Source organism: Pelophylax lessonae, assembly GCF_965119305.1.
Source record: "Pelophylax lessonae genome assembly, chromosome: 7".
NCBI classification, from domain to species: Eukaryota; Metazoa; Chordata; class Amphibia; order Anura; family Ranidae; genus Pelophylax; species Pelophylax lessonae.
The window spans coordinates 151,258,751-151,281,608 of record NC_138774.1 but is presented as its reverse complement, the minus strand read 5'-3'; the positions used below and the strand labels follow the sequence as shown (position 1 = coordinate 151,281,608).

Here is a 22,858-nt window from a genome sequence, read left to right as displayed (position 1 = left end):
GGACCTCAGACTGGGCCGAAGGTTTACCTTCCAACAAGACAATGACCCTAAGCACACAGCTAAAATAACGCGAAGGAGTGGCTTCACAACAACTCTGTGACTGTTCCTGAATGGCCCAGCCAGAGCCCTGACTTAAACCCAATTGAGCATCTCTGGAGAGACCTAAAAATGGCTGTCCACCAACGTTTACCATCCAACCTGATGTAAAGGTTAAGGAACCTCAATCAGGTTCAAAATAGATTTCTTGCTGCTGGATCTGATTAAATAGGTAATTAGAGTGCATGCACGGGGATATCATAGACTGACACACATTGTTCAGGTAAATGATACTACTTTTATTTCTAATGGACAGTATATTATATAGTTAGTAGGCGTTGTCATATGTTAGTACGTCATAAGCATAATATTAGCATAATACTGATTATTTGCAGCTTTCTGATTAGTCAGGTCCGTTATAAGGTGGTCCCTTTCGAGTTCATGAATGTTATCTTCTTTTGAAGGCACTGTGCCAAGGCTCCATCTTTCTTTTCACGTTCCATCTCGGTGGGTGGGGGCGAGTAGGTATCTAGTAATGGCCATTTTGAGTAAGGACGACAGAGGAAAAATATATATACAAGTAGAGAAGAATACACATAGAAAAATAGACATTTTGCTTAATTCACAAGTGTTCATCACATTCCTTCACAAGCCCCCCTAAAATGGCTATTTTTTTCTTCTGTCCCTCATACTAAAGTGCCTACTCACCTGGCCCAAACTCCTCGAACTTTTTTAGGGCTGTACATAGAGAAGAGCAGTAACTAGTTCACTACCCCCCTCGATACAGCCTGGAGAGGGCAGTCAGGTGCTATCTATCCCTATAACCCTATAGAACTGTGAAATTATGAACAGGGAGTGACTGTAGAGGGGTGAAGGGTTTGTCCTCTTCCATCATAAGGCGGTCTTCTTCTTCTTGGTGGAGAAATGTAGGTGTGCTATTGTCTACAGCTTTGCTCATTAGCTTCTTTACAAATGTTTTAATACAGCATACAATCAGGGCTAAAAGAACTAGGATTATCAGTACTGTTACTCCTATCTGGGCGAGCGCCTTCTGCCACCCACTCATCCAGCTAAAATATTGATCCCAAGGGTCTGTAATACCGGAGTTCTTCTTCAACTCAAATGACAGATCTTCCAATTTCTTGATAGCTAGAGTAACCTTACCATTTGGACCAGTGTTGTCAGGAAGGTTATGGGGAGCAAAGACTCAAAACCAGCTTTTACCTGATCCCTAGCTTGGAATTCATCTGGGACCCCCCTTGGGACCCCTATGGCATCTATGTACACATGAGGATCAAAGCTTCCAGAGGGAGCTGCTCGCTTCCTCCTGTGGTTGGGTGCTGAGTCAGTGTATTTATCAGGGGTATTGTACTACAAAGATCAAAAAAATAAATAAATAAATGTAACCACTTATGTGCTGGATGAATTGTACCAAAATGTAGCGACACCATTTGTCTTAGTGATGGCCGCCTGTTTGAGTACCTGTTTTGGTGATAATCACCTGCTGAGCTTTTATCAAACTTGCAAGAAAAAAAGGATATACAGCACAATCATTGTGCTGCCAGCAGGATCTTGTCTTCAGGAGATTGGAACTGGAGAGGATCTGCAAGGAGGAATGGCAGAGGATCCCCAAATCCAGGTGTGAAAGACTTGTTGCATCTTTCCCAAAAAGACTCCTGGCTGTATTAGATCAAAAGGGGGCTTCTACTAAATACTGAGCAAAGGGTCTGAATACTTAGGACCATGTGATATTTCAGTTTTTCTTTTTTAATAAATCTGCAACAATGTCAACAATTCTGTGTTTTTCTGTCAGTATGGGGTGCTATGTGTACATTCATGAGGAAGAAGAATGAACCTAAATGATTTTAGCAAATGGCTGCAATATAACCGAGTGAAAAATTTAAGGGGGTCTGAATACTTTTCGTACCCACTGTGTGTGTTTGTGTGTATGTATGTATGTGTGTATATATGTGTGTGTGTGTGTGTGTGTGTATATATATATATATATATATATATATATATATATATATATATTGTGTAAATTGTATGTTTAAGTTTCCAGAACTTGAGACCCTGTCGCCTTTTTGCTTCTTGATCCCTTGTGCGGTTTTGGGAACCCTGGCTATCATCCTGTTGAGGTCCTCTTGGAGTCTGACACTTAGTTGGTTTCCTGACCATATATACAGATTTCTTTTTATATGTTGATCTACTCACTGTAAGTAGTGTTTGATGGGATGTCATATTTTGTTTTATCATTGTTTATTTTCAATTTAAATGCTTGTATGGTTATTGTCTATTTTGATATAATTGTTGTAGATAACTGCGTAAAGTGGACATCTAACTCCAGAAGAAAACTTCAGGTTGAAACACATCGGGGGCCTTCCCGTACATATACATTAATGTCCTCTTGTATGCTTTCATGGTTTTTTATCTTACCCAACAATGATCTTTCATTGATGTATTTTAATGCGTTTTGTATCAATAAAACTTTTTTTGAATTTTAATTTCTAATATTTACATTTCTACCCTCTATTACATTTTTTTCTTTATTTGGTATCGCATAGTCCCAATTCCCCCGCTTGTCCCTTTGTGGACTTTTGACTAGGTCTTTCCTGACATTTTCTTAGTCGCATCCAACAGCAAAAGCCATGGTCCGCAGAGTGCTTCTAAAGCATCAGAGGGATTTCAAGGTATCAGGAGAAGGGTACAAAAGAATTTCCATGGCATTCAATATACTATGGAGCACAGTGAAGATAGTCATCAAGTGGAGAAAATATGGCACAACAGTGACCTTACCAAGGACTGGACGTTACCCCAAAATTGATTAAAAGACGAGACGAAATCTGGTCAGAGAGGCTGCCAAGAGGCCTACAAGAACATTAACCACTTGCCGACCGCCGCACGACTATCTACGTCGGCGGTCAGCCCCTCACAGGCAAACTGACGTAGGTCTACGTCGCTTGCTTGTGAGGGTCTAGGGAGCGAGCGCGCACCCCCGCGTGGTCACGGACCCCCCCCCCCCCCCCCGCGCGCGTGACCGGCGGACTCGATGTCCGCCGGCCACTCTGCGATCGGCGGGGGAGAGGGAGAAAGTCGGGCAGCTTGTGTAAACAAGCTGCCTGTCATTCTCCTCGGTGTAAAGACACTGATCACACGGATCTACTATGTAGATCCGTTGATCAGTGTCCTTACAGCTCAAGCCACAGCCAATCACAGTAGAAAGCACGCCCCTAGGGACACACACAGCCCCCCCCCCAAATAAAGTTAACCCCTTCACTACCAGTGTATTTTTACAGTAACAGTGCATATGTATAGCACTGATTACTGCAGTAATGTCACTGGTAACCCCAAAAGTGTCAAATGTCAGTCAAGGGTCCGATCTGTCCGCCCCAATGTCGCAGTACCGCAAAAAAAATCGCAGATCGCCGCCATTACGCGTTAAAAAAAAACCAACAAAAATGACAAAAATCTTTCCCTTTGTTAGTAAACGCGATAACTTTTGCGCAAACCAATCAAAATACGCTTTTTGCGTTTTTTTTTTTTTTTTTTTTTTTTTTTTTTTACCAAACATAAGTAGCATAAAACAAATTGGCCGAAAATGTTAAAAATTTTTGATTTTTACATTTTTTTTGGGGGGGGAATTTCATATAAAAAAATGTGAAAACTATTGCTATTTTTGCAAAATTGACGCTCTTTTTTTTTTGTTTATAGCGCATGATCAAAAAATCGCACAGGTGATCAAATACCACCAAAAGAAAGCTCTGTTTGTGGGGAAAAAAAGGACCTCCAATTTGTTTAGGTACAGCGTCGCACGACCGCGCAATTGTCCGTTAAAGTCACGCAGTGCCGAATCGCAAAATAGGCCCTGGTCAGGAAGGGGGTAAAATCTTCCGGGGCTTAAGTGGTTAACACAAAAACACTGTACATCACCAATAGAACACCGTACACACAATGAAGCATGGTGGTGTCGGCATCATGCTTTGGGGCTGTTTTTGTTCAGCTGGAATAGGGGCCTTAGTCAAGGTAGAGGGAATTATGAACAGTTCAAAATACCAGTCAATATTGGTGCAAAACCTTCAGGCTTCTGATGGAAAGCTGAACATGAAAAGGAATGTCATCTTTCAGCATAACGACCCAAAACCTACATAGACAAAAGTAATTGCTTCACCAGAAGAAGATTAACGTTTTTAAATGGCCCAGACCTGAATGCGATTGAAAATCTGTGGGGTGATCCAAAGAGGGCTGTGCACAGGAGATTCCCTCACAATCTGACAGATTTGGAGTGTTTTTTTGCAAAGAATGGGCAAAGATGTGCCATGCTGATACTCCTAGCCAAAAAGACTGAGTAGTGTAATGAAATCAAAAGGTGCTTCATTAAGTATTATTTTAAGGGTGTGCAAACTTCTGCAACCATATTTTTTTTTTTTTTTTTTACTTCCCTCCACCTAAAAGATTTCAGTTTGTTTTAGCGGAGTTGTACAGTTTATCGGTCACATTAAAGGTGGAAAAAGTTCTGAAATTATTTTTGTCTCATTTTTTTATATCCCCAAAACCTTGCATTTTACCAGGGGTGTGTAGACTTTTTTTATCCATCCACTGTACGTAGTATGAGCAGAACTGTAAAGGAAAAAGAAAACCCACTTGTGCAGATAGCGGCAAATCTTGAGCCTACATGGGATGGGGATATAGATGTATATATTTTCCCTTTTAATTGTTTTGTGGACAATTTCTTAGGTAAATACCTTATGACATTTTACCTTTTTTGATGAGTATTTGCTGTCAGCTGCAACATAATATCTAAAGTTGTTAAATCTTTTTTGTAGACAACAGAAAATCCTAACAAGATGCCTTTCCCATATAAAGTGCTTAAAGCTCTTGACCCAGAAATCTACAGGAATGTAGAATTTGATGTCTGGCTAGACAGCCGAAAAGGTAAAGCATGTGGCTAACATATTGGTAGATTTGTGATCAATTCTCTTATTGGGCGGCACAGTGGTGTAGTGGTTGGCACTTTCACATAGCAGCAAATGGGTCACTGGTTCGAATCCCATCCATGACATTACCTGCCTGGAGTTTGCATGTTCTTCCTGTGCCTGCGTGGGTTTCCTCCGGATACTCCAGTTTCCTCCCACACTCCAAACACCTGCTGGTAGGTTAATTGGCTCCTGTCTAAGTTGGCCCTGGTATGTGTATGTATGAATATCAGGGTTTGTAAGCTCCTTGAGGGTAGGGACTGACCCAGGAATATGCCAGGGGCATATTCTGAAAGCAGTGCGTATGTGTCCCAAGATTGTTAGTTGGGCCTGCTTGAGAAAAAAGTGTGGCACATGCTGTGGCAAAAAATGGGCGCATTTTTCATTGTGCTCAATATTGGGCATAGCTTAAACGGCCGGGTCTGAGACAACATGCATAGTATGTAATAAAGCAGTGTTGAATAGGGAATGTACAACATAATATATATGGAGGTATATTGGAGGGGCTGTGGCCAGGGGCGTTGCTAGGTGAAAAAAAGACCAGGGGCTTCAGCCCGATGGTAAATTTGATAACCCCTCCCACATTTTAAAGTAAGTCCCACCCAAGCTCCACCCAATACCCCCCCTCACCCTGCCCAATGCCCGGGAACTCAGCACAGGTATGGTGGGAACCCATCATAATGGGCACAGCAGATGTACAGACCCAGGAACCCAGCACAGGGATGGTGGGAACCCCTCATAATGGGCACAGCAAGTGTACAGACCCGGGAACTCAGCACAGTTTGGGTGCAGGTATCCCAATCAGAGTCCCTCTTTACATCAGATGTCCCAATCACATTGTCCCCAGCACACTGTCCCCAGCACACTGTTCATCACATTGTCCCCAGCACACTGTCCATCACACTGTCCATCACACTGTTCCCATCACACTGTCCTCATCCATGTCCCCCCCCCCCCCCCCCAAGTTGTACTCACATCTTTCTTAAATTAAGGCAACTTCTCCTTCCTTTTTGCAGTCATGTGATAAATGAAATAACAAGGGGAGAGAGGAAGGAAAGTCTGCCAGCTTTCTATCTCCCCCTGCAGGCTGGAGGGAGGAGAAAGCCTAGTCCTCCCTTCAACAAGTGTCGCAGCTGCAGGAGTGAAATCACGATCACTCCTGTCATGGAGGAGTGGCACCAGGAGTCCGCCCCCCCCAAACTTGTGGTAAGTAACTTACCTTTTGCAGGTGCTGGCAGGTGGAGTCGTTATGGAGTGGACACCCGGCCGGCTAGCCTGTCACTATCCGCGCTGCTGTCCAGAGAAGATAGAATTGGGTGGAGGCGGAGCTAATTCTAGGCGCGGAGGAGGAATTTGAAATCCTTCTCCGCTCTGAACACAGGGAGCCTCTCCTGCTGTTGTCACGTGAGGAGTGATATCACTGGTTGCTAGATGCCAAGCGGCAGGCTATAACAGCAACCAGTGTGATGGGCAGGCCAGGCATTAGAGACCCGAGGAAGAGAAGGAGTACCATATTGGACAGTGACACTCGGGGCTAATAATAATAAACAATCCACATGAGACTCTGGGCTTTTTGGGGGCCCACTCGGGGCTATAGCCCCTGTCAGCCCCCCCTGCCGACACCACTGGCCGTGGCCCAACGTTACACATTGGGGTAAAAACAGCAGGGTGCAAACTGAGTGTAATATATTACCAGATTTATTGTGGTGAAAAGACAAATGGCAACTCGCATTGACACAGTTAAAATCATCAGACTCCTCACATAGTAAGGGCTCCCGGTTGACAGTCCCACAACAGGGAACCTCAGACAAGGATGGAAACACTGGGTGGATGAATACACCTGCAGCACCAAGAAAGCACAATCGGGGGGGGGGGGGGGGGGGAGGGATAGAGAACCAAACAAAAGTGCAGCATTAAATGTATTGATAAACACTAGTAAATTAGCAACCCACATGGGAAGAAGAAATGGCACTTTTTTTGTATGTAATCCGTGAGCGGTCGGCTCATGCATCTGGGATTGGGAGCCTACAACTTTTAGCCTGGAAAGTCTGGACGACTGTTCCCAAATGCATGGGCTGACATCTGTATTTACTAAAACTGGATAGTGCAAAATGTGGTGCAGATGTACATGGTAGCCAATTGTTTTCGAACTTCAGCTTGTTTAATTAGGCTTTGATTAAAAAAGAAAAAAAAAAAAATGGAAGCTGATTAGTTTCTATGCAGAGCTGCACCAGATCTTGCACTCTCCAGTTTTAGTAAATCGACCCCTATGCGATGAGGCTGATTTGAACTGTCACAATTAGTTCCCATTTGTCTCTTACCACATCAAATCTGGTAATATACTAGATTTAGATTGTGCCCTGCTATTCTTATCGGTTTGCAGGGCGCAATCTAAATATAGTATATTACCAGATTTCTCTTCTCTTATTACCAGATTTCTCTTTCCCTAGTAATATAGTATATTACCAGATCAGTCTCTTAAGAGGTGCTGTACCTGGCACATTGACATCAGCAGAAAGTTACCCTGAATTCTCCAATTGGACTCTTATGAACCTTTTGCTGTTCTGCATAGACTTTTATGTACACACAACACTTATTGCACCATATACCCTGTTAATACTGTAGACATTGGGGCACCTGTTCAGGGGCCAGGAGCAAGGGACGCTGCATTCAGGGGCCAGGATTAAGGGACCCACTATCCCACAGTACAGCCAAACAGCCCTCCCCCCGCAAAGCTCACCCCCATTTTCTCCCTTAACACATGATGGTTTTTGCTGTTCTCAGGGCAGTGTTTTGTAATTTCCCTGGGTCTGGTAGCCGAGGCTAAAGTCTGGGCACAGTGGCACATCACAGTCCTGCTACCCCTGGAAAAAGGGTCCAGTCTCCAGAATTAAATCACCATCTGATCCCTTGCCCATACACATGCACTGAATGAATCTTTGCTGCAGCAAAAAAAGAACTGAATTGTGTACCCCACACATTGTGCAATGTGTGAGGGCACGGTGGGCCCCACCCCCCTTGGGGTTTATGTGCTCAACACGCATTGCAACAATGGAATATATGCCACTGATACTTGCCCATGAGCAAAGGCAGGTATTGGAGAAATTCTGTTCTTGCACTTTTCTTTAACTTGGATTTTAACATTACATATATAGAATTCAGATTTTATTTTTATTTTTTGATCCACAGAACTCCAAAAAACTGAATATATGGTTTTTGCAGGAAGGCAATACTGTTTGGGTGACAAGTGTCAGGTAGGTGAATAATGTAGACTGTTATGGTACTTATTTGATGTAGCTGTATTTTATACAAAAATAAGCCTTCAACACTGTTGCATCTTTGCTTCTCCAGGCAGTGTTTTCTTCAGTCTCCTTTTTGTATTACAAATTGACAGGACCTGGCTTATTGACCTGAATGTTGTAGACCTCTTAGCATTCATTTTCAGTAGGGTAGGAAATTCACGTGAACAGTACAATAGAGACGGCTGCCTTTTACTTCTGAACAAAACACTGCCTGCCAGTGTACAGCCAAGGTCAGTGAAATGGTTGAACACTGCATCTGAGACTTGTATTAATGGCTATACCCTGTTTGTTAATAAGACAAGGGATTGTTGCATTTTATATTAAACGTACAGTTACACTTTAAATATTTAGTGCTTGCAATTGTATAGGTACGCTTAGAGCCTGGTGGACGATATTATAATGCCCATATCCAAGAAGTTGGACATGACAGCAACTCTGTAACTGTGTTTATTGAAGAGCTTGCAGAGAAGTAAGTTATTGCATTCTATATTATATCTTGTATAAGTTTACTGTGCAGATCCTACATCCTTACTTGATTTATAGTCTAAATGACTACCTACTTTTTCAACCATACATTTTTGAAGAGCACCTTTCACACCTTTACTGAGAGAAATATGGAGGCTGCTAGGGTCTCCTCCTAATACATTCTAGATGCCTTGCTGTATCTGGTTTTATTAAAGTGGTTGTAAAGGCGCAAAGTTTTTTTTTTTTTTTTTTTTTACCTTCATGCATTTTATGCATAAAGGTAAAAAAAACCTATGTGCAGCAGCTCCCCCCCTAATACTTACCTGAGCCCCCTCTCGATCCAGTGATGTCCACGAGCGCCTTGCCTTTCCAGGGACTTGTACTCCTGATTGTCTTTTAGTAGCAGCTGGAGCCATTGGCTCCTGCTGCTGTCAATCACAGCTAGTGAGCCGGTTGGGAGAAAGAGGGGGCAGGACCGAGCCCTGGCCCCTTGTGTGAATGGACACCCAGAGCCGCAGGTTGGGAGCGTGCCTCTACAGCAAGCTGCTTGCTGCGTGGGCACCCAGCAGGAGGGAGGAGCCAGGAGCGCTGGCATAGGACACAAGATGATCTGCGCTGCTCTGTGCAAAACCATTAAGTAGAACATGTTTAAAAAATAAGGCTTTAATATCACTTTCATTTTTCACTTTCATTTGAATTCCCCTCCAAATGACATGCAAGTAGAAGTCAGAATTCCAGACCTGCATACCTGGTGTAGGTTAGAGCCTCAAAGTACTGAAATAATTTCATCCCCATTACAACAAGGCCAAAAGCATTTTCAGGAAATCTGTTATGGCAGCCTCCATGTTCCCTTGGTAAAGGTTTTCTCATGTTCCTCCTGACAACTGATATGAATGGGTATTTAAATTAGGCAGCTTTGCAGGTATCGAAAGACGGAGATTGATTCAATGGCAGCCTGCAGATTCTTATTTATTTCCATTCAATCCTTTTAAAGCTTAGCTTGGTGCTATGGTGTTTACAGTCTTTCAAAACTTTTACAGGCTTTCTATTTTTTTTTTTTTTTTACGGGAGGAGAAACTATTTTAGTTACCTGAACCTCCACTGCCTGTGGCAGGTGATGTCCACCCCCCCCCCCCCCCACAATCTAGCAGTTGACTATCCCTTGGTGCCTTTCCCATACTTTGCAGGACTATCGACCCTGCTGTGGTCTTGATGACATCAGGACTTAAGATTGGTGGAGCGTGGGAGTGCAGATGAGGCAGGGACAAGTTTAGCTGTGGGTAGGAGTGGAGGATTGGTTAAGTAAATCTCCTTTTCTCTAGCGCTCATCGACAGACGTAGTCCTCGGTGATACACCACCTTCGGGTTATGTTACCTCCGCAGGAGCAGGACTAGACAGGAAATTAAAAAGCTCTGGCCACACCCTAGGGGCAGTCCCAGAGGGTATATCCTCTCTCTCTCTGCCTCAGCAAATCAGTTATTTTCTGTCTAGTTAGGAGTAAGGACCTAGATACCTTGCTGGGATCTTAGGTCCTGGCAAGAAATTTTTTTCTAAAAGGATTTTTGGACAGCTTTTTTTCTCCAGTGTTCCTGTGAGATCTTCAAGCAAGAAAGCTGAACTGGGCGACGGGCTGGATGTTGAGATCCGGTGGTCACCCCAGTTCAGCCTACGAGCGCGTGCAGGCCATAGCTCCGCGCTGAGTCGGCCGCGACAAAGTCCCATTAAAGGACTGAACCCACGAGTTAAACGTCTCGCTGAAACGCCAAAGACCATGAGTCACGGCGTCTGTATCGGTCGACAGCCCTCCCGCCCCGGTGGAGAGGGGTACTGTCAGGAGTTGGTGCCCGCCTGGTTCCGGTATGGTGAGTAGTATGTTCCCCCTGTTTTCCCTGACGGGTTTTGTGGTGAACGCGGGCCCCTCTCTGTATGGTAAGAAAGTTTCTTTCTATCCTATAACATGTCACAAATCCTCCTACTTTGAGTGTGATTTTATGTGTGCAAAAGCCAGGAGGCTTGGTTTGGGAGCTAACTATCTATTGTATACATGTTTTAAAGATGTAATCTGTGGCATTCTGGGAATCTTATGGGTTAAGTATAAGCTACCTACCAGTCAGAAGCCATGGACATGTAGACTGCCTTCCAAGTCAGATCTCCAGCTAATAGCAGGCCTCCCGAACGGCCATGCGGTCCGCCAGGGCCGGTACCGCCAAACACGCCATATCCCCATGCAGAGAGAGTGTTGTGTGCCTGTAGCACACCGCTAGTCAGCACAGGCCGCCGCCATTTTTTTTGCTGGATCGCACGAGCCGCCATTTTGGCGTAGCCTCGTGTCTCCAGCATGGGGGCGGCCATGTTTTAGGTGATTCTACACCTCGTGGAGCTTGGGGGAGGCGCCGGAAGGCGTACAGAGGGGCGGAGCCGCCTCCTTTCTTCCTGGGCAGCCAGCCAAAAGACTTCCTGTTTGTCTAAGACAGCGCTGTAAGCTGTTGCAGTTCAACTCTGAACATCAAGTGGTGAGCCTGGGGGTCTATCTCTCTCTCTCTCGATCGATAGGGATCCCTAGCAGGTAACACTAAGGGGTTTTTTGTGGCGCTGAGGGTCAAAAAAAAAAAAAAAAGTTTTTCTTTACTTTGAATTATATCATCCAGGAAGTAACTGGAGTTATTATGGACCCTGCCACACAGATTCCCCCACCTGTTTCCCTCGAGGGGGCCTCGGGACCCGCCGGTGTACAGAGTATAGAGTCATTTACAGCAATTTTGGAGTCTATGGTGGCTCGGGTGGAGGCGGCCTGTCAGGGACGGGGGTCAAGGAAGCGACCCCCGCCTACCCCTATACTATCTGACACCTCTGACTCTGATTCAGAGATGGTCACTGCAGTTGCAGGTTCCTCTGCAAGGGCTGCTATCCCAGGTAAAGCCCCCTCAGACAGTGAGGAGGACGCTTCTTCTCCTGCTATAATTCAGGAAGAAGCATTGGTGGACGCACTAGTTGTGGCAGTGCAAGAAACCTTAAAACTTGAGGCTTTACCGGCAGAGGTAACTGAAACAGAGAGGCCTTTTGGGACTAATAAGCCCATCAAGACGGCGAAGGCTTTTCCTGTACCTAAATGTTTTGGAAATCAGATTAAAGGAGAATGGGAACATTCTAAACGTACCTTTACTATTTCCAAGCGTATTGCTAGACGCTATCCGTTTGAGGAATCCATCATTAAGAAATGGACGGTACCACCAGTCGTGGATCCGCCTATTTCCAGGCTGAATAAAGCCACGGTTATTCCAGTGGAGGACACTTCGTCCTTTAAGGATCCGGTGGATCGAAAGATAGAAGCGGAGTCCCGCACTATCTTTTCTCTGATAGGGTCAGCATTTAGACCAGTAATTGTTATTGGTCTAGTTTCCCAGACACTTACAGAATGGGCGAAGATGGTACGCCAAGATCTTAGGGGAAAAGATATTCCCCAGGAGACATCTGATTTGATAGAACAGATCATACAAGGGCTACGGTTTATCTGTGACGCAGCCTTGGACACTACTCCCTTGTTAGGGCATGCATCTAAGTTAGCAGTGATCCTCAGACGTGTGCTGTGGTTAAAATGCTGGTCAGCTGACCTAGGTTCCAAAAAGACTTTGACCAATCTCCCTTTCCAGGGGAATCGTCTATTTGGAGCCAACCTAGATGAAATCATTAAGGATGCCACCGGGGGCAAGAGTACTTTTTTGCCACAGGCTGCAAAAGCTAAGGAACCTCGCAACAAGCGAGGACCTTTCTTTACCGCCCATAAAGGACGCCCGGCTGGTACTTCCGGGAAAGGCAAGACTCCTCCAGGAGGGTTCAAGAAGGGCTGGTCGGACAAGCAGAGGACCAACCCAGCCAAACCCGAAGTAAAGGAGTACACAGCCTGAAGGTGCGCCCCCACCCAATTTCAGGGTGGGGGGACGTTTTCACCGGTATTCAGGACATTAGATCGAGCATCAACCACTACTACCGGTGCGATTCTTCCCTTCCAACATTTTAGTACAGGAAGCGGTAGCTACCGTTCCCTGTATAGATCTTTTCTTTTTCCTTTTCCTAAGATTAGTCCCGATACCTCACAGGAATCGGATCTGATTGACCAGATAGGCCAAGTAGCCTCTAGTCGGGTGACTTCGGTCCCTGAGGTTCAACCAGAAAAGATCACCTTGCCTGATAACTATCAGGTATCTGATAAATGTGTGGGAACAGAAAACGACCAGACTTTCTCGGATGGTCGGGGCCAGGTACCTCTAGGGACGCCTGGTTCAGATCCAATCAGCGCCAGTGGTCCTAGAAATTCTAGGCTGGCCTCTTCAAGCCGGCCTGGCCGACTTGGACAGGTTAGTCGCAGACGTTCCGTGGGAACTTCGTCTCAGGGAGTGTCTGTAGTCTCAAGGACCTATTTACCTTCGTGCTTTACAGTCGCTGGTTTTAATGGCCTGGCCATTGAGACCCAAGTACTGAAGGACAGAGGTTTGTCTACTTCTGTCATTCCTACCCTTATTAAAGCTAGGAAAGCGACCTCCAGCAAAGTCTATTATCACACATGGAAGACTTATATTGCGTGGTGCGAATCTTTAGGATTTCCTCCACGTACCTATTCGGTGTCTCGAATATTGGCCTTTTTGCAACAAGGGGTTGAGCAGAAGCTAGCCTTGAGCACCATCAAGGGTCAAGTTTCAGCATTAGCAATCTTCTTTCAGAAACCTTTAGCTACCAAATCCTTGGTGCGGAATTTCATCCAGGGGGTGCGGCACCTGGCTCCTCCAGTCCGCGCGCCCTTACCACCCTGGGATCTTAATTTGGTTTTGTCGGTTCTACAGAAACCTCCCTTTGAAAACATCAGGGAGATTCCCTTGCTTACTTTATCCCAGAAGGTGGTCTTCTTGGTGGCTATTACTTCTGCTCGCAGGGTGTCAGAACTGGCTGCATTATCATGCCAGTCCCCATACCTAGTGATTCATAGGGATAAGGTAGTACTTCATCCTAAGCCATCTTTTCTTCCTAAGGTGGTTTCAGATTTTCATCTGAATGAAGATATTGTACTACCTTCCTTGTGTCCTCAGCCCAAGCATCATCGGGAACATGCGTTGCATTCCTTGGATGTGGTTCGGGCAATCAGGGTATACCTGAAAGCTACGGAATCATTCCGTAAGACGGATTCACTTTTTGTGATCACGGATGGCCCCAGAAAGGGTTTGCCTGCATCTGCCGCGACCATTGCCAAATGGATTAGACTAACGGTGGTACAGGCTTATTCTATTAAGGGTCAGAGTCCTCCGTTCCCTGTTAGGGCGCACTCCACTCGAGCGCTCAGTACTTCCTGGGCCTTTCGCCATCAGGCGTCAGTGGTCCAGGTATGTAAGGCGGCCACTTGGTCGTCGGTACATACCTTTACTAAATTCTATAAAATTGATGTGACGGCATCGGCGGATGCCTCATTTGGCCGCAAAGTTTTGCAGGCCGCAATTTGAGGAGACCGGTGGTCTACCTCGAGGGTTTTTTTCTGTTTGAAAAATTTTTTTGTTGAGTCTCATCATTAAGGATGAGCATTGTAAACTTCTAGTTGGCACCGGTTGGGCCTTCTAGATTGGGATTTGATTTCCATTTTCCCACCCCTCAGTGGTGATACTGCTCTGGGACGTCCCGAAGGTGGTGTATCACCGAGGACTACGTCTGTCGATGAGCGCTAGAGAAAAATGGATTTTTGTAAAATCTTACCGTAAAATCCTTTTCTCTTAGCTCATCGACAGACGTAGTCCCCGCCCCTCTGTTTTGGAGTTGGGTTGGGTTAAATTCTCTAAGCACTGCTTTTTCACATAACTGATTTGCTGAGGCAGAGAGAGAGAGGATATACCCTCTGGGACTGCCCCTAGGGTGTGGCCAGAGCTTTTTAATTTCCTGTCTAGTCCTGCTCCTGCGGAGGTAACATAACCCGAAGGTGGTGTATCACCGAGGACTACGTCTGTCGATGAGCTAAGAGAAAAGGATTTTACGGTAAGATTTTACAAAAATCCATTTTTATTGTTCCCCTAAACATAAACAATCAATTGACCCTGTAGTAATTTTTGGTTCCTCAGGCCAGAGGGTGGGACTTTTAGGCCTAAAAGTCCCACCCTCTGGCCTGAGGAACCAAAAATTACTACTTGTTCTAATCAGGGATGTTGGCACCAATACAATATTCAAATCTACTTTAAATTTCGGTTTTCTAGAACTCAACACAAACTATACAATCAATTGACCCTTGCAGTAACTGCAAGGGATAGTTTATTTGCTTGAACTTGGGCTTTAACTGCTTGCTGTCCACCCCATAGCAGTTATACTGCTACAGGGCAGCAGATTTTATATATATATATATATATATATATATATATATATATATATATATATATATATATATATATATATATATATATATATATTTCTCTTACATCCTCTGGCAGTTGCAGCCCGTTCAGTATGCCTTCACCATTGGGTAATGTGCACCCTCTCTGCAGGAGCAGGCTAGGTAGTGAAAAACTTGACAAAAAAAGTTAAACCATGACACACCTCTTGGGGGCTGTGCCTCTCGACATTACCCTTCATCTAATCAGTGCTGCTCATCAGTTTTCTTGCTGTCTAGCTGTAGGAGTAGGACTAGGCTTCCCAGCTGGTACTCCTGTCTGTTTTTTTTTCTTTTTCTTTGAGAAATTTTTGATTTTATTTTCCTCACTCACGATCGCTAGTTAGTCAGGGGATCCTGGGGGACTGCAAGCGTCAGCCGGGCTGAGCCTCGCACTGGATAATCTAGATCCTTATGGTGTCCCAGCCTGACCAACGAGCGTGTGCAGGTTATTGGTCCGCCCAGGCCTCGCCGTGACGGTGCCCCGATAGATGGGGACAAGCCTACGGAGAGATTTGTCTTCGCTGGGATGTCTCAACTCTGGAACGTGTTGAAGCGTCCCCCCCTTGGCTGATTGCACCCCCACTCAGAGTTGGAGGTGATCCATATCAGAGCGGAGCCCGTGGTCCGTGGTATGGTGAGTGATGCTACCCCCGTGTCCCTAGGACAGCCATCTGAGTTTGGCGGGGGTGTGTGTATGTGGGCAGAGAACATGCGGTGTCTGTAATATCCCTCCCTGAAAGGTCTCTTTCCCCCCCCCCCTGCCCCTTTGGGGGGTGCTCTGCGGTAGACTCTGCATGGGGGGGTATGGGGGCTTTTTACCTTGTCCTAGGCGTCTCCCTGGTGGATTCCCATGGGGGCCAGATCCTGGGTTCCAGAAAAATCTGCACCGTTTGTTTCGATCGCCCTTTTGGGTGTGAGCAGCCTGGCTGACTCCCTGTATGGGAAGCAGCCATTTTTTGCTGTATTGGCGCCGAGTCTGGGAGCCATCTTGGATATGGGCAGCCGCCTAGTAAGGACGGCGGCCATTTTCCCTGTGACTTTTTACATTGACTTCTATTGGCATCCATTTTAGGTGGCTTAGGGCAGTGTTGGACCTCTAGTGGCTGATGTCACTTCCTCCATCCATCTTTGATTGCTGCTGGGTGAGCGTTTTCAGTTCCTACATGTCACTGCCATTTGGGGTTTTTTTAATGCCTTTTGGGGGTTTTTGGTCAGGAAAACCAATGCTCCCTCAGTTTGTCTACCTTTGTAAAGGGGAACTCCGGCAGTAGTTGCGGGATCGCAGGGCGGACCGCGATCTCACCGATTTAAAGGGCCAGTGTCCCGTTTTTTTGTTGTCCTGCCAAAAATGTTGTCCTGGGTTAAAACTTCCCCCACTGATCTGTTTTGCACTTCTGGTGCATGCTCCGCTTCTGTACCTGCAGCAAACATTGTTATTTTGGACACAAATGCTGTCTCTGTGTGCTTTTCTTAACTGACCGCTGCCCGCTCAGTCTATCTGATTCAGAGCCTAATATGGTTGCCCACGGATAATGCCCCCTCTGCGGAGTCCCAGTCTGCACACTAAGAAGGGGTGGTGGAGTCGTCCTCCGCCGCAGCGCAGGAAATAGCTTTGGTTGCACCAGTCAGGGTCCTATTGAATATTAACCCACCCAGTCAAGTAAGCTGGTTTCCTTCGGGTCCCGCAAAACACCCAGGAGTCAGGTTTTCCTCTGCCCCGAGGAGTTTTCACGATATCCTGAATGGACAGTGGCAACACATTAAGCACATGTTGGTGTCTAAGCATTTTTTTCAGCGCCGCTACCCGTTTGCAGACCCAGTGTCCACTCTTTGGACGGTGTCCTCTATGGTGGACCGCACTCCAGGTCCAGGTTGAATTGTTCCACTGTGGTGCCTGTGGAGGACTCCCTGGTGGTTGAGGCCCAGATGGGCTGGCGCGTGGGGTCACTCTCTCGCCATATGTATTGGTTGGCGGGCTCACTCCTTAAGCCTGTTTTTTCGCTTCCGTGCTGGTTTCTCAGACGGTTCCGGATTGGATCAAGGGGCTTAAGCACAACTTGGTGACGGAGTCAATTCCCTGACTCCTGATGACCTTGTGGACAAGATGGCCCAGGCCATGCCTGCAGGATGCGGCCCTGGATGAGGCTCCCCTGGTTGCAAGGTTGTCTGCGACGGGGGAGTGCTCTCCACCGCATGGTGTGACTGAAGAGCTAGTCTGCGGACCGTGCCTCAAAAAGACAGTGTCTGAGCTCCCCTAGGGGGATCGTTTATTTAGGGGACTCCTTGGATGAGATTGTCAAGAGTCGTACCGGGGGTATGGGTAGCCTCCTGCCCCAGCCGCAGAGGGTAGAATGCCCAGAGCCCAGCCGTGTCCCTCCTTAAGGGCTCATTGGGGGCCTTTTCGTGCCTCAGGGGTGCAGGACAACGGTGCATCCTTCAAGGCCTCCGGTTGTAACAAGAAGCCTGGGTCTGGTGAGCCCAAGGCCAGTTGGTCCGGTGCTGCAGCTCGGCCTTCCTCCACCTGAAGGGAACCCCCTCACCCTTTCAGCGGTGGGGGGGGGGGGGGAGTCTGCGCTGCTTTCGGGAACCCTGGTTGTCCCTTCTCCGGGACTGATGGGTTCACAAACCGATTCGCTCAAGGTACGTGATCAAGTTTCGATCTCTCCCCGCAGACCGGTTCTGTCTATCAAATTCTCTGTCTGTCTCCTGATCGTTTGTGATCTCATGGGGGCTGTACAAGTTATTCTTGCCCATGGAGTTTTTATACTGGTCCTTTCGCTGGACCGGTTTCGTGGGTTCTGTTCCAACCCGTTCACGGGTCCCAGTGCAGAGGGCAAAACAGTGCGTCAAATCATGAACTTAAACTTCTGACCTGTTTTTTTGTGCGGGTGCTGCAGTTGTGCCTGGACTCAATCCGGTCGGTGGTGGTGTCTTTAAATCGGGGAGATATTTTGGCCTCCATCTACTTAAAGGATGCTTTATCGGCACATCCCTATCTGTGTGGGTCGCCACCGGTGCCTCTTTTTCACGGAGGCAGAGGACCATTCTCTTTTTGTGGCATGACCTCGTCAGTCCACCTGGGTTACCTGGGCATGGTCCTGGATTCCGCTCAGGCAAACGGGTTTTCTCCCGAAGGACAAACTTTGGACTTTGCAGGGCGAATCAAAAACGAAGGGATTTCCAGTCACTACTTACCAGCCAGCAACCAGCCAAATTATCCTGTCTAACAGTATGCGTTAAAAACAGGGGTTTAGTTGCACACATTTGCAAATACATGCGTAATCTGCAGGCCGCGCCAAGGCACCCTGATATCTGTAGTCCCTAACTCTACCTTTAAAGAGTCTCCACAATGGAAGCACATGCATTCTGATGAGATAGATGGAGGACAGGTGACTGGAGGGAGCCCACCCCTCCTTAAAGGCGCAGGGTCACACTGAGCACCCAGCACATAGCACAATGGCAGCAAAGGTGTCAGTGCGTTGCCTGACCAATATTAACGTTATACGATATTGCAAAAAGTGGCCACCTCCTCCACCTATAACTGGTCTTGATAGTAAGGAGCATTGGAAGGGCAAACGCAGATCAAAAACGAAGGTTGTAACAAGAAGCCTGGGTCTGGTGAGCCCAAGGCCGGTTGGTCCGGTGCTGCAGCTCGGCCTTCCTCCGCCTGAAGGGAACCCCCTCACCCTTTCAGGGGTGGGGGGGGGGGGAAAGTCTGCGCTGCTTTCGGGAACCCTGGTTGTCCCTTCTCCGGGACTGATGGGTTCACAAACCGATTCGCTCAAGGTACGTGATCAAGTTTCGATCTCGCCCCGCAGACCGGTTCTGTCGATCAAATTCTCTGTCTGTCTCCTGATCGTTTGTGATCTCATGGGGGCTGTGCAAGTTTTTCTTGCCCATGGAGTTGTTATACTGGTCCTTTCGCTGGACCGGTTTCGTGGGTTCTGTTCCAACCCGTTCATGGGTCCCAGTGCACAGGGCAAAACAGTGCGTCAAATCTGGACCTTAAACTTCTGACCTGTTTTTTTTGTGCGGGTGCTGCAGTTGTGCCTGGACTCATCCGGTCGGTGGTGGTGTCTTTAAATCGGGGAGATATTTTGGCCTCCATCTACTTAAAGGATGCTTATCGGCACATCCCTATCTGTGTGGGTCGCCACCGGTTCTCTTTTTCACGGAGGCAGAGGACCATTCTCTTTTTGTGGCATTACCCTTTGGTCTAGCTTCGGCTCCCAGGGTAATTGCCGTGGTTTTGGCCCCAGTGCTGGTTTTGCTGTGCAAGAGGGGGTTACGGTCCTCAGTTACCTGGACGACCTCCTGTTGAGGGTGAGCTTGTGTGCCACACTGGCTAGCACTCTGACGGTCGCGGTTCAGACGCTCCAGGAGTTCGGGTGGACCATTGATTTTCTGGTGTTTGGCACTGACCCCGTCAGTCCACCTGGGTTACCTGGGCATGGTCCTTGACTCCGCTCAGGCAAACGTGTTTTCTCCTGAAGGACTTTGCAGGGCGAGATTGGGTCCCTAGGGGACAGCAATCTCTCCTTTCTACGGGTCTGCATGAGGTCTCTGGGGCTGATGGTCTCCGCCTTCGCAGCCATCCCGTTTACTCGTTTTCTCTCGTGGGAACTCTACTAGCGGAGATTCCTATCAAGTGGAGCGAGGATCCTTAGTCGTTGGACAGGAGGATGTGTTTGAGCCGCCTCACAAGGACAGCATTTTCATAGTGGCTCCTGTTACCCACTCTGACCCGTGGCAAGTCTTTTCTGCCCCTTGTGGACGGCGATCACCAAGGGTACCAGCCTGTTGGGCTGGGGCGGTGTTCTAGACACCCTGTGTGCCCAGGGGATGTGGTCGGAGGAGGAATCCTCCTTGCCGATGCATGTTTTGGAGCTCCGAGCATTCGGACTATGCTTGCTACGTTGGGCGACTCGGCTGCACGGTCGCCCGGTTTGGGTTCAGATGGCCTATACCAAGGCTGGGGCTTACATAATTCACCCAGGGGGCATCGGGAGTGCCCGGGCGGCCATGGAAGTGGCCGTGATTCTGTCTTGGGCCAAGGCGCACGTTCCAGCTATCTCTGCTGCTCACATTCCTGGAGTGCAGAACTGGCAGGCGGACTATCTGAGTCCTCAGTACCTGGATCAGGGGGAATGGTCCCTACATCCGGAGGTGTTTTGGCTCCTGTGCGCCCGGTGGGGGACTTCAGACGGGGTTCTGTTCCCGTCTTGTCTCCAAGACGGTGGAAAGGTTCGTGGCCAGAGTTTGAGATCCTCTGGCAGACGCCACGGCTGCTTTGGTGGTGCCTTGGCACCAGTATCTGCTGGTTTATGCCTTTTCCCCGGTTCAACTGTTGTCCAGGTTTCTCCGCAGGTTATCGTTGGAACAGGTAGGAGTGGTTCTGGTGGCCCCAGACCTCATACAGGTGGTCGTCGAGCCTCCCTAGCGGCTGCCTCCTGAGAGAAGATCTACTGTCTCAAGGGCGATCTTCCATTCTGTTTTATGGTCTCTGGCTTTACGGCATGGCTGTTGAAAGCCAAGTGTTGAGACCGAGGTTTCTCTGATGCTGCCATTCCTGCCTTGCTGAAGGCTCAGAAGGCTGCCTCCAGGAAGATTTGCCTTCGTACCTGGAAGGCGTGTACTGTCTGGTGTGAGTCGCAAGGGTTTCATCCTCACTTCTTTTTCGGTGGCAAGGGTTTTTTTGCTTTTCTACAAGAAGGTGTGGATCAGCATTTGGTGCTGGGCACGGTCAATGGTCAGTTGTCGGCCTTGGATGTTTTTTTCTTCCAGCGTCCCTTGGCGACTAACTCCATTTTTCGCACCTTTCTTCATGGGGTGCGTCATCTGGCTCCGCCGCAAAGGGCTCCTTTGCCTCCGTGGGACCTGCATTTGGTCTTGTCCGTTTTTTTGCAACTGCCCCCCTTTGGGAACATCGGAGATGTCTCTCTGCTTGTGTGATCCCAGAAAGTGGCCTTTCTGGTGGCTATCACTTCTGCTCGCAGAGTGTCTGAACTAGCGGCTCTGTCTTGCCTTTTGCCTTATCTGGTGGTTCCTCTAATCAGTCTTTTCTCCCTGAGGGGGTGTCAAGTTTCCACCTTCAACGAGGGTATTGTGTTGCCTTCGCTTGCTCGAAACCCTAGCATCTCAAGTCATTTGCCTTGCGTTCAGGGGATGTAGTCCGGGCGATCAGGGTTTACCTGTCGGCCACAGTCTTTTCGGATGTCTGATTCCCTGTTTGTCCTTCCTGAGGGATGCGGAAGAGTTTGGCTGCGTCTGCTGCTACCATTTCCCAATGGATCAGACAGTCTATTGTTTGTTCAGGCCTATTCACGAAAGGGTCAGGTGCCTCCTTTTCCTGTGAGGGCACATTCTACTAGAGCTGTGGGTGCCTCTTGGGCTTTTCGCCATCGGGCTTCTGTGGCTCGGGTGCGCGAAGCGGCGACATGGTCGTCTGTGCACCCTTTTTTTTTTTTTTGCAAAATTTTACGAGATGTGCCGTGATGGCATCCTCGGATGCTTCCTTTTGGCCGCAGTTTTGTGTGCGGCGATTTGTTGAAGAGCTGTGTTGTTCTGTCTCTTCTTGGGGTGATTTTTGTCCTGGAGTTGGCTCCTGTTGAGCTTCTGTTTCCCCGTCGACTTGTTTTTTTTTCTCTGGCCTTGTTGACATGTTGCAGTTTTTTTCTTTGGTTGCGTTTTACCCATTCCTCACACCTGCACTGCTTTGGGACATCCCAATGGTGAAGGCATACTGAACGGGCTGCGACTGTCGGACGTAAGAGAAAATACAATTTTTGTAAGAACTTACCGTAAAATTATTTTCTGAGTTCTCTTGACAGTCGCAGCCCCCGCCCCTCTATTTTGGTGTCCGTTGTCTTCTTACACTGCTTGCTACGGAACTGAAGAGCAGCACTGATTAGCTGAAGGGTAATGTCGAGCGGGACAGCCGCCTAGAGGTTTGTCATGGTTTAACTTTTTTTTGTCAAGTTTTTCACTACCTAGCCTGCTCCTGCAGAGAGGGTGCATTACCCATTGGTGAAGGCATACCGAATGGGCTGCGACTGTCAGAGGACTCGGAGAAAATTATTTTACGGTAAGTTCTTACAAAAATTATATATATATATATATATATATATATATATATATATATATATATATATATATATATATATATATATATATATATGATCCTGCACTTCCGCCTGCAGGGTGCGTGCGCACGCAGCCAGCAGGGCACTTCTGGTATGAATCACAGCAGAAACTGATCTGCAGGTGTCGGGTACACAATGTCTTCTAGCACCCACTGATCATCGTTAAACTACACAGAATGGGGATCTGCTTATGTACACAAGGCAGATCGCTTTTCTGACTGGGTAAGCGAAGGAATCTGTGTCACTGCAAATTAGGGACTAGAATATCTTTCCCTAGTTAAAGCAGCACACATAGTAAACACACTGGTTAGGCACACAGTTAGCCCCTTAAATGCCTTAGATATTTAACCCCTTCCCAGCCAGTATCATTAGTACAGTGACTGCAAATTTTTAGCACTGTATTAGTGTTGCTGGTTCCTGCAAAGTGTCACGTTAGTGTCTTATTGTCCACTGCAATATCGCAGTCCCACTGTAAGTCGCTGATTGCCCCCATTGCTAGTGTAAAAACAGAAAAATCTTTAAATATATGCCATAATTTG

General features: G+C 47.3%; 1 protein-coding gene across 1 annotated transcript in view; it reads left to right on the top strand.

Annotated features, from left to right (window-relative positions):
- The window catches only part of LOC309559816 (UDP-N-acetylglucosamine transferase subunit ALG13-like), a gene marked incomplete at both ends in the record, with an annotated part of 487,662 nt that overhangs the window by 185,365 nt on the left and 279,439 nt on the right, over nucleotides 1–22,858 (top strand). Inside the window, 3 exons of the mRNA XM_082263251.1 lie at nucleotides 4,860–4,968; nucleotides 8,199–8,263; nucleotides 8,680–8,780. Coding sequence (XP_082119377.1) covers nucleotides 4,860–4,968; nucleotides 8,199–8,263; nucleotides 8,680–8,780 — 275 coding nt within the window. The remainder of the gene's footprint in view (nucleotides 1–4,859; nucleotides 4,969–8,198; nucleotides 8,264–8,679; nucleotides 8,781–22,858) is intronic.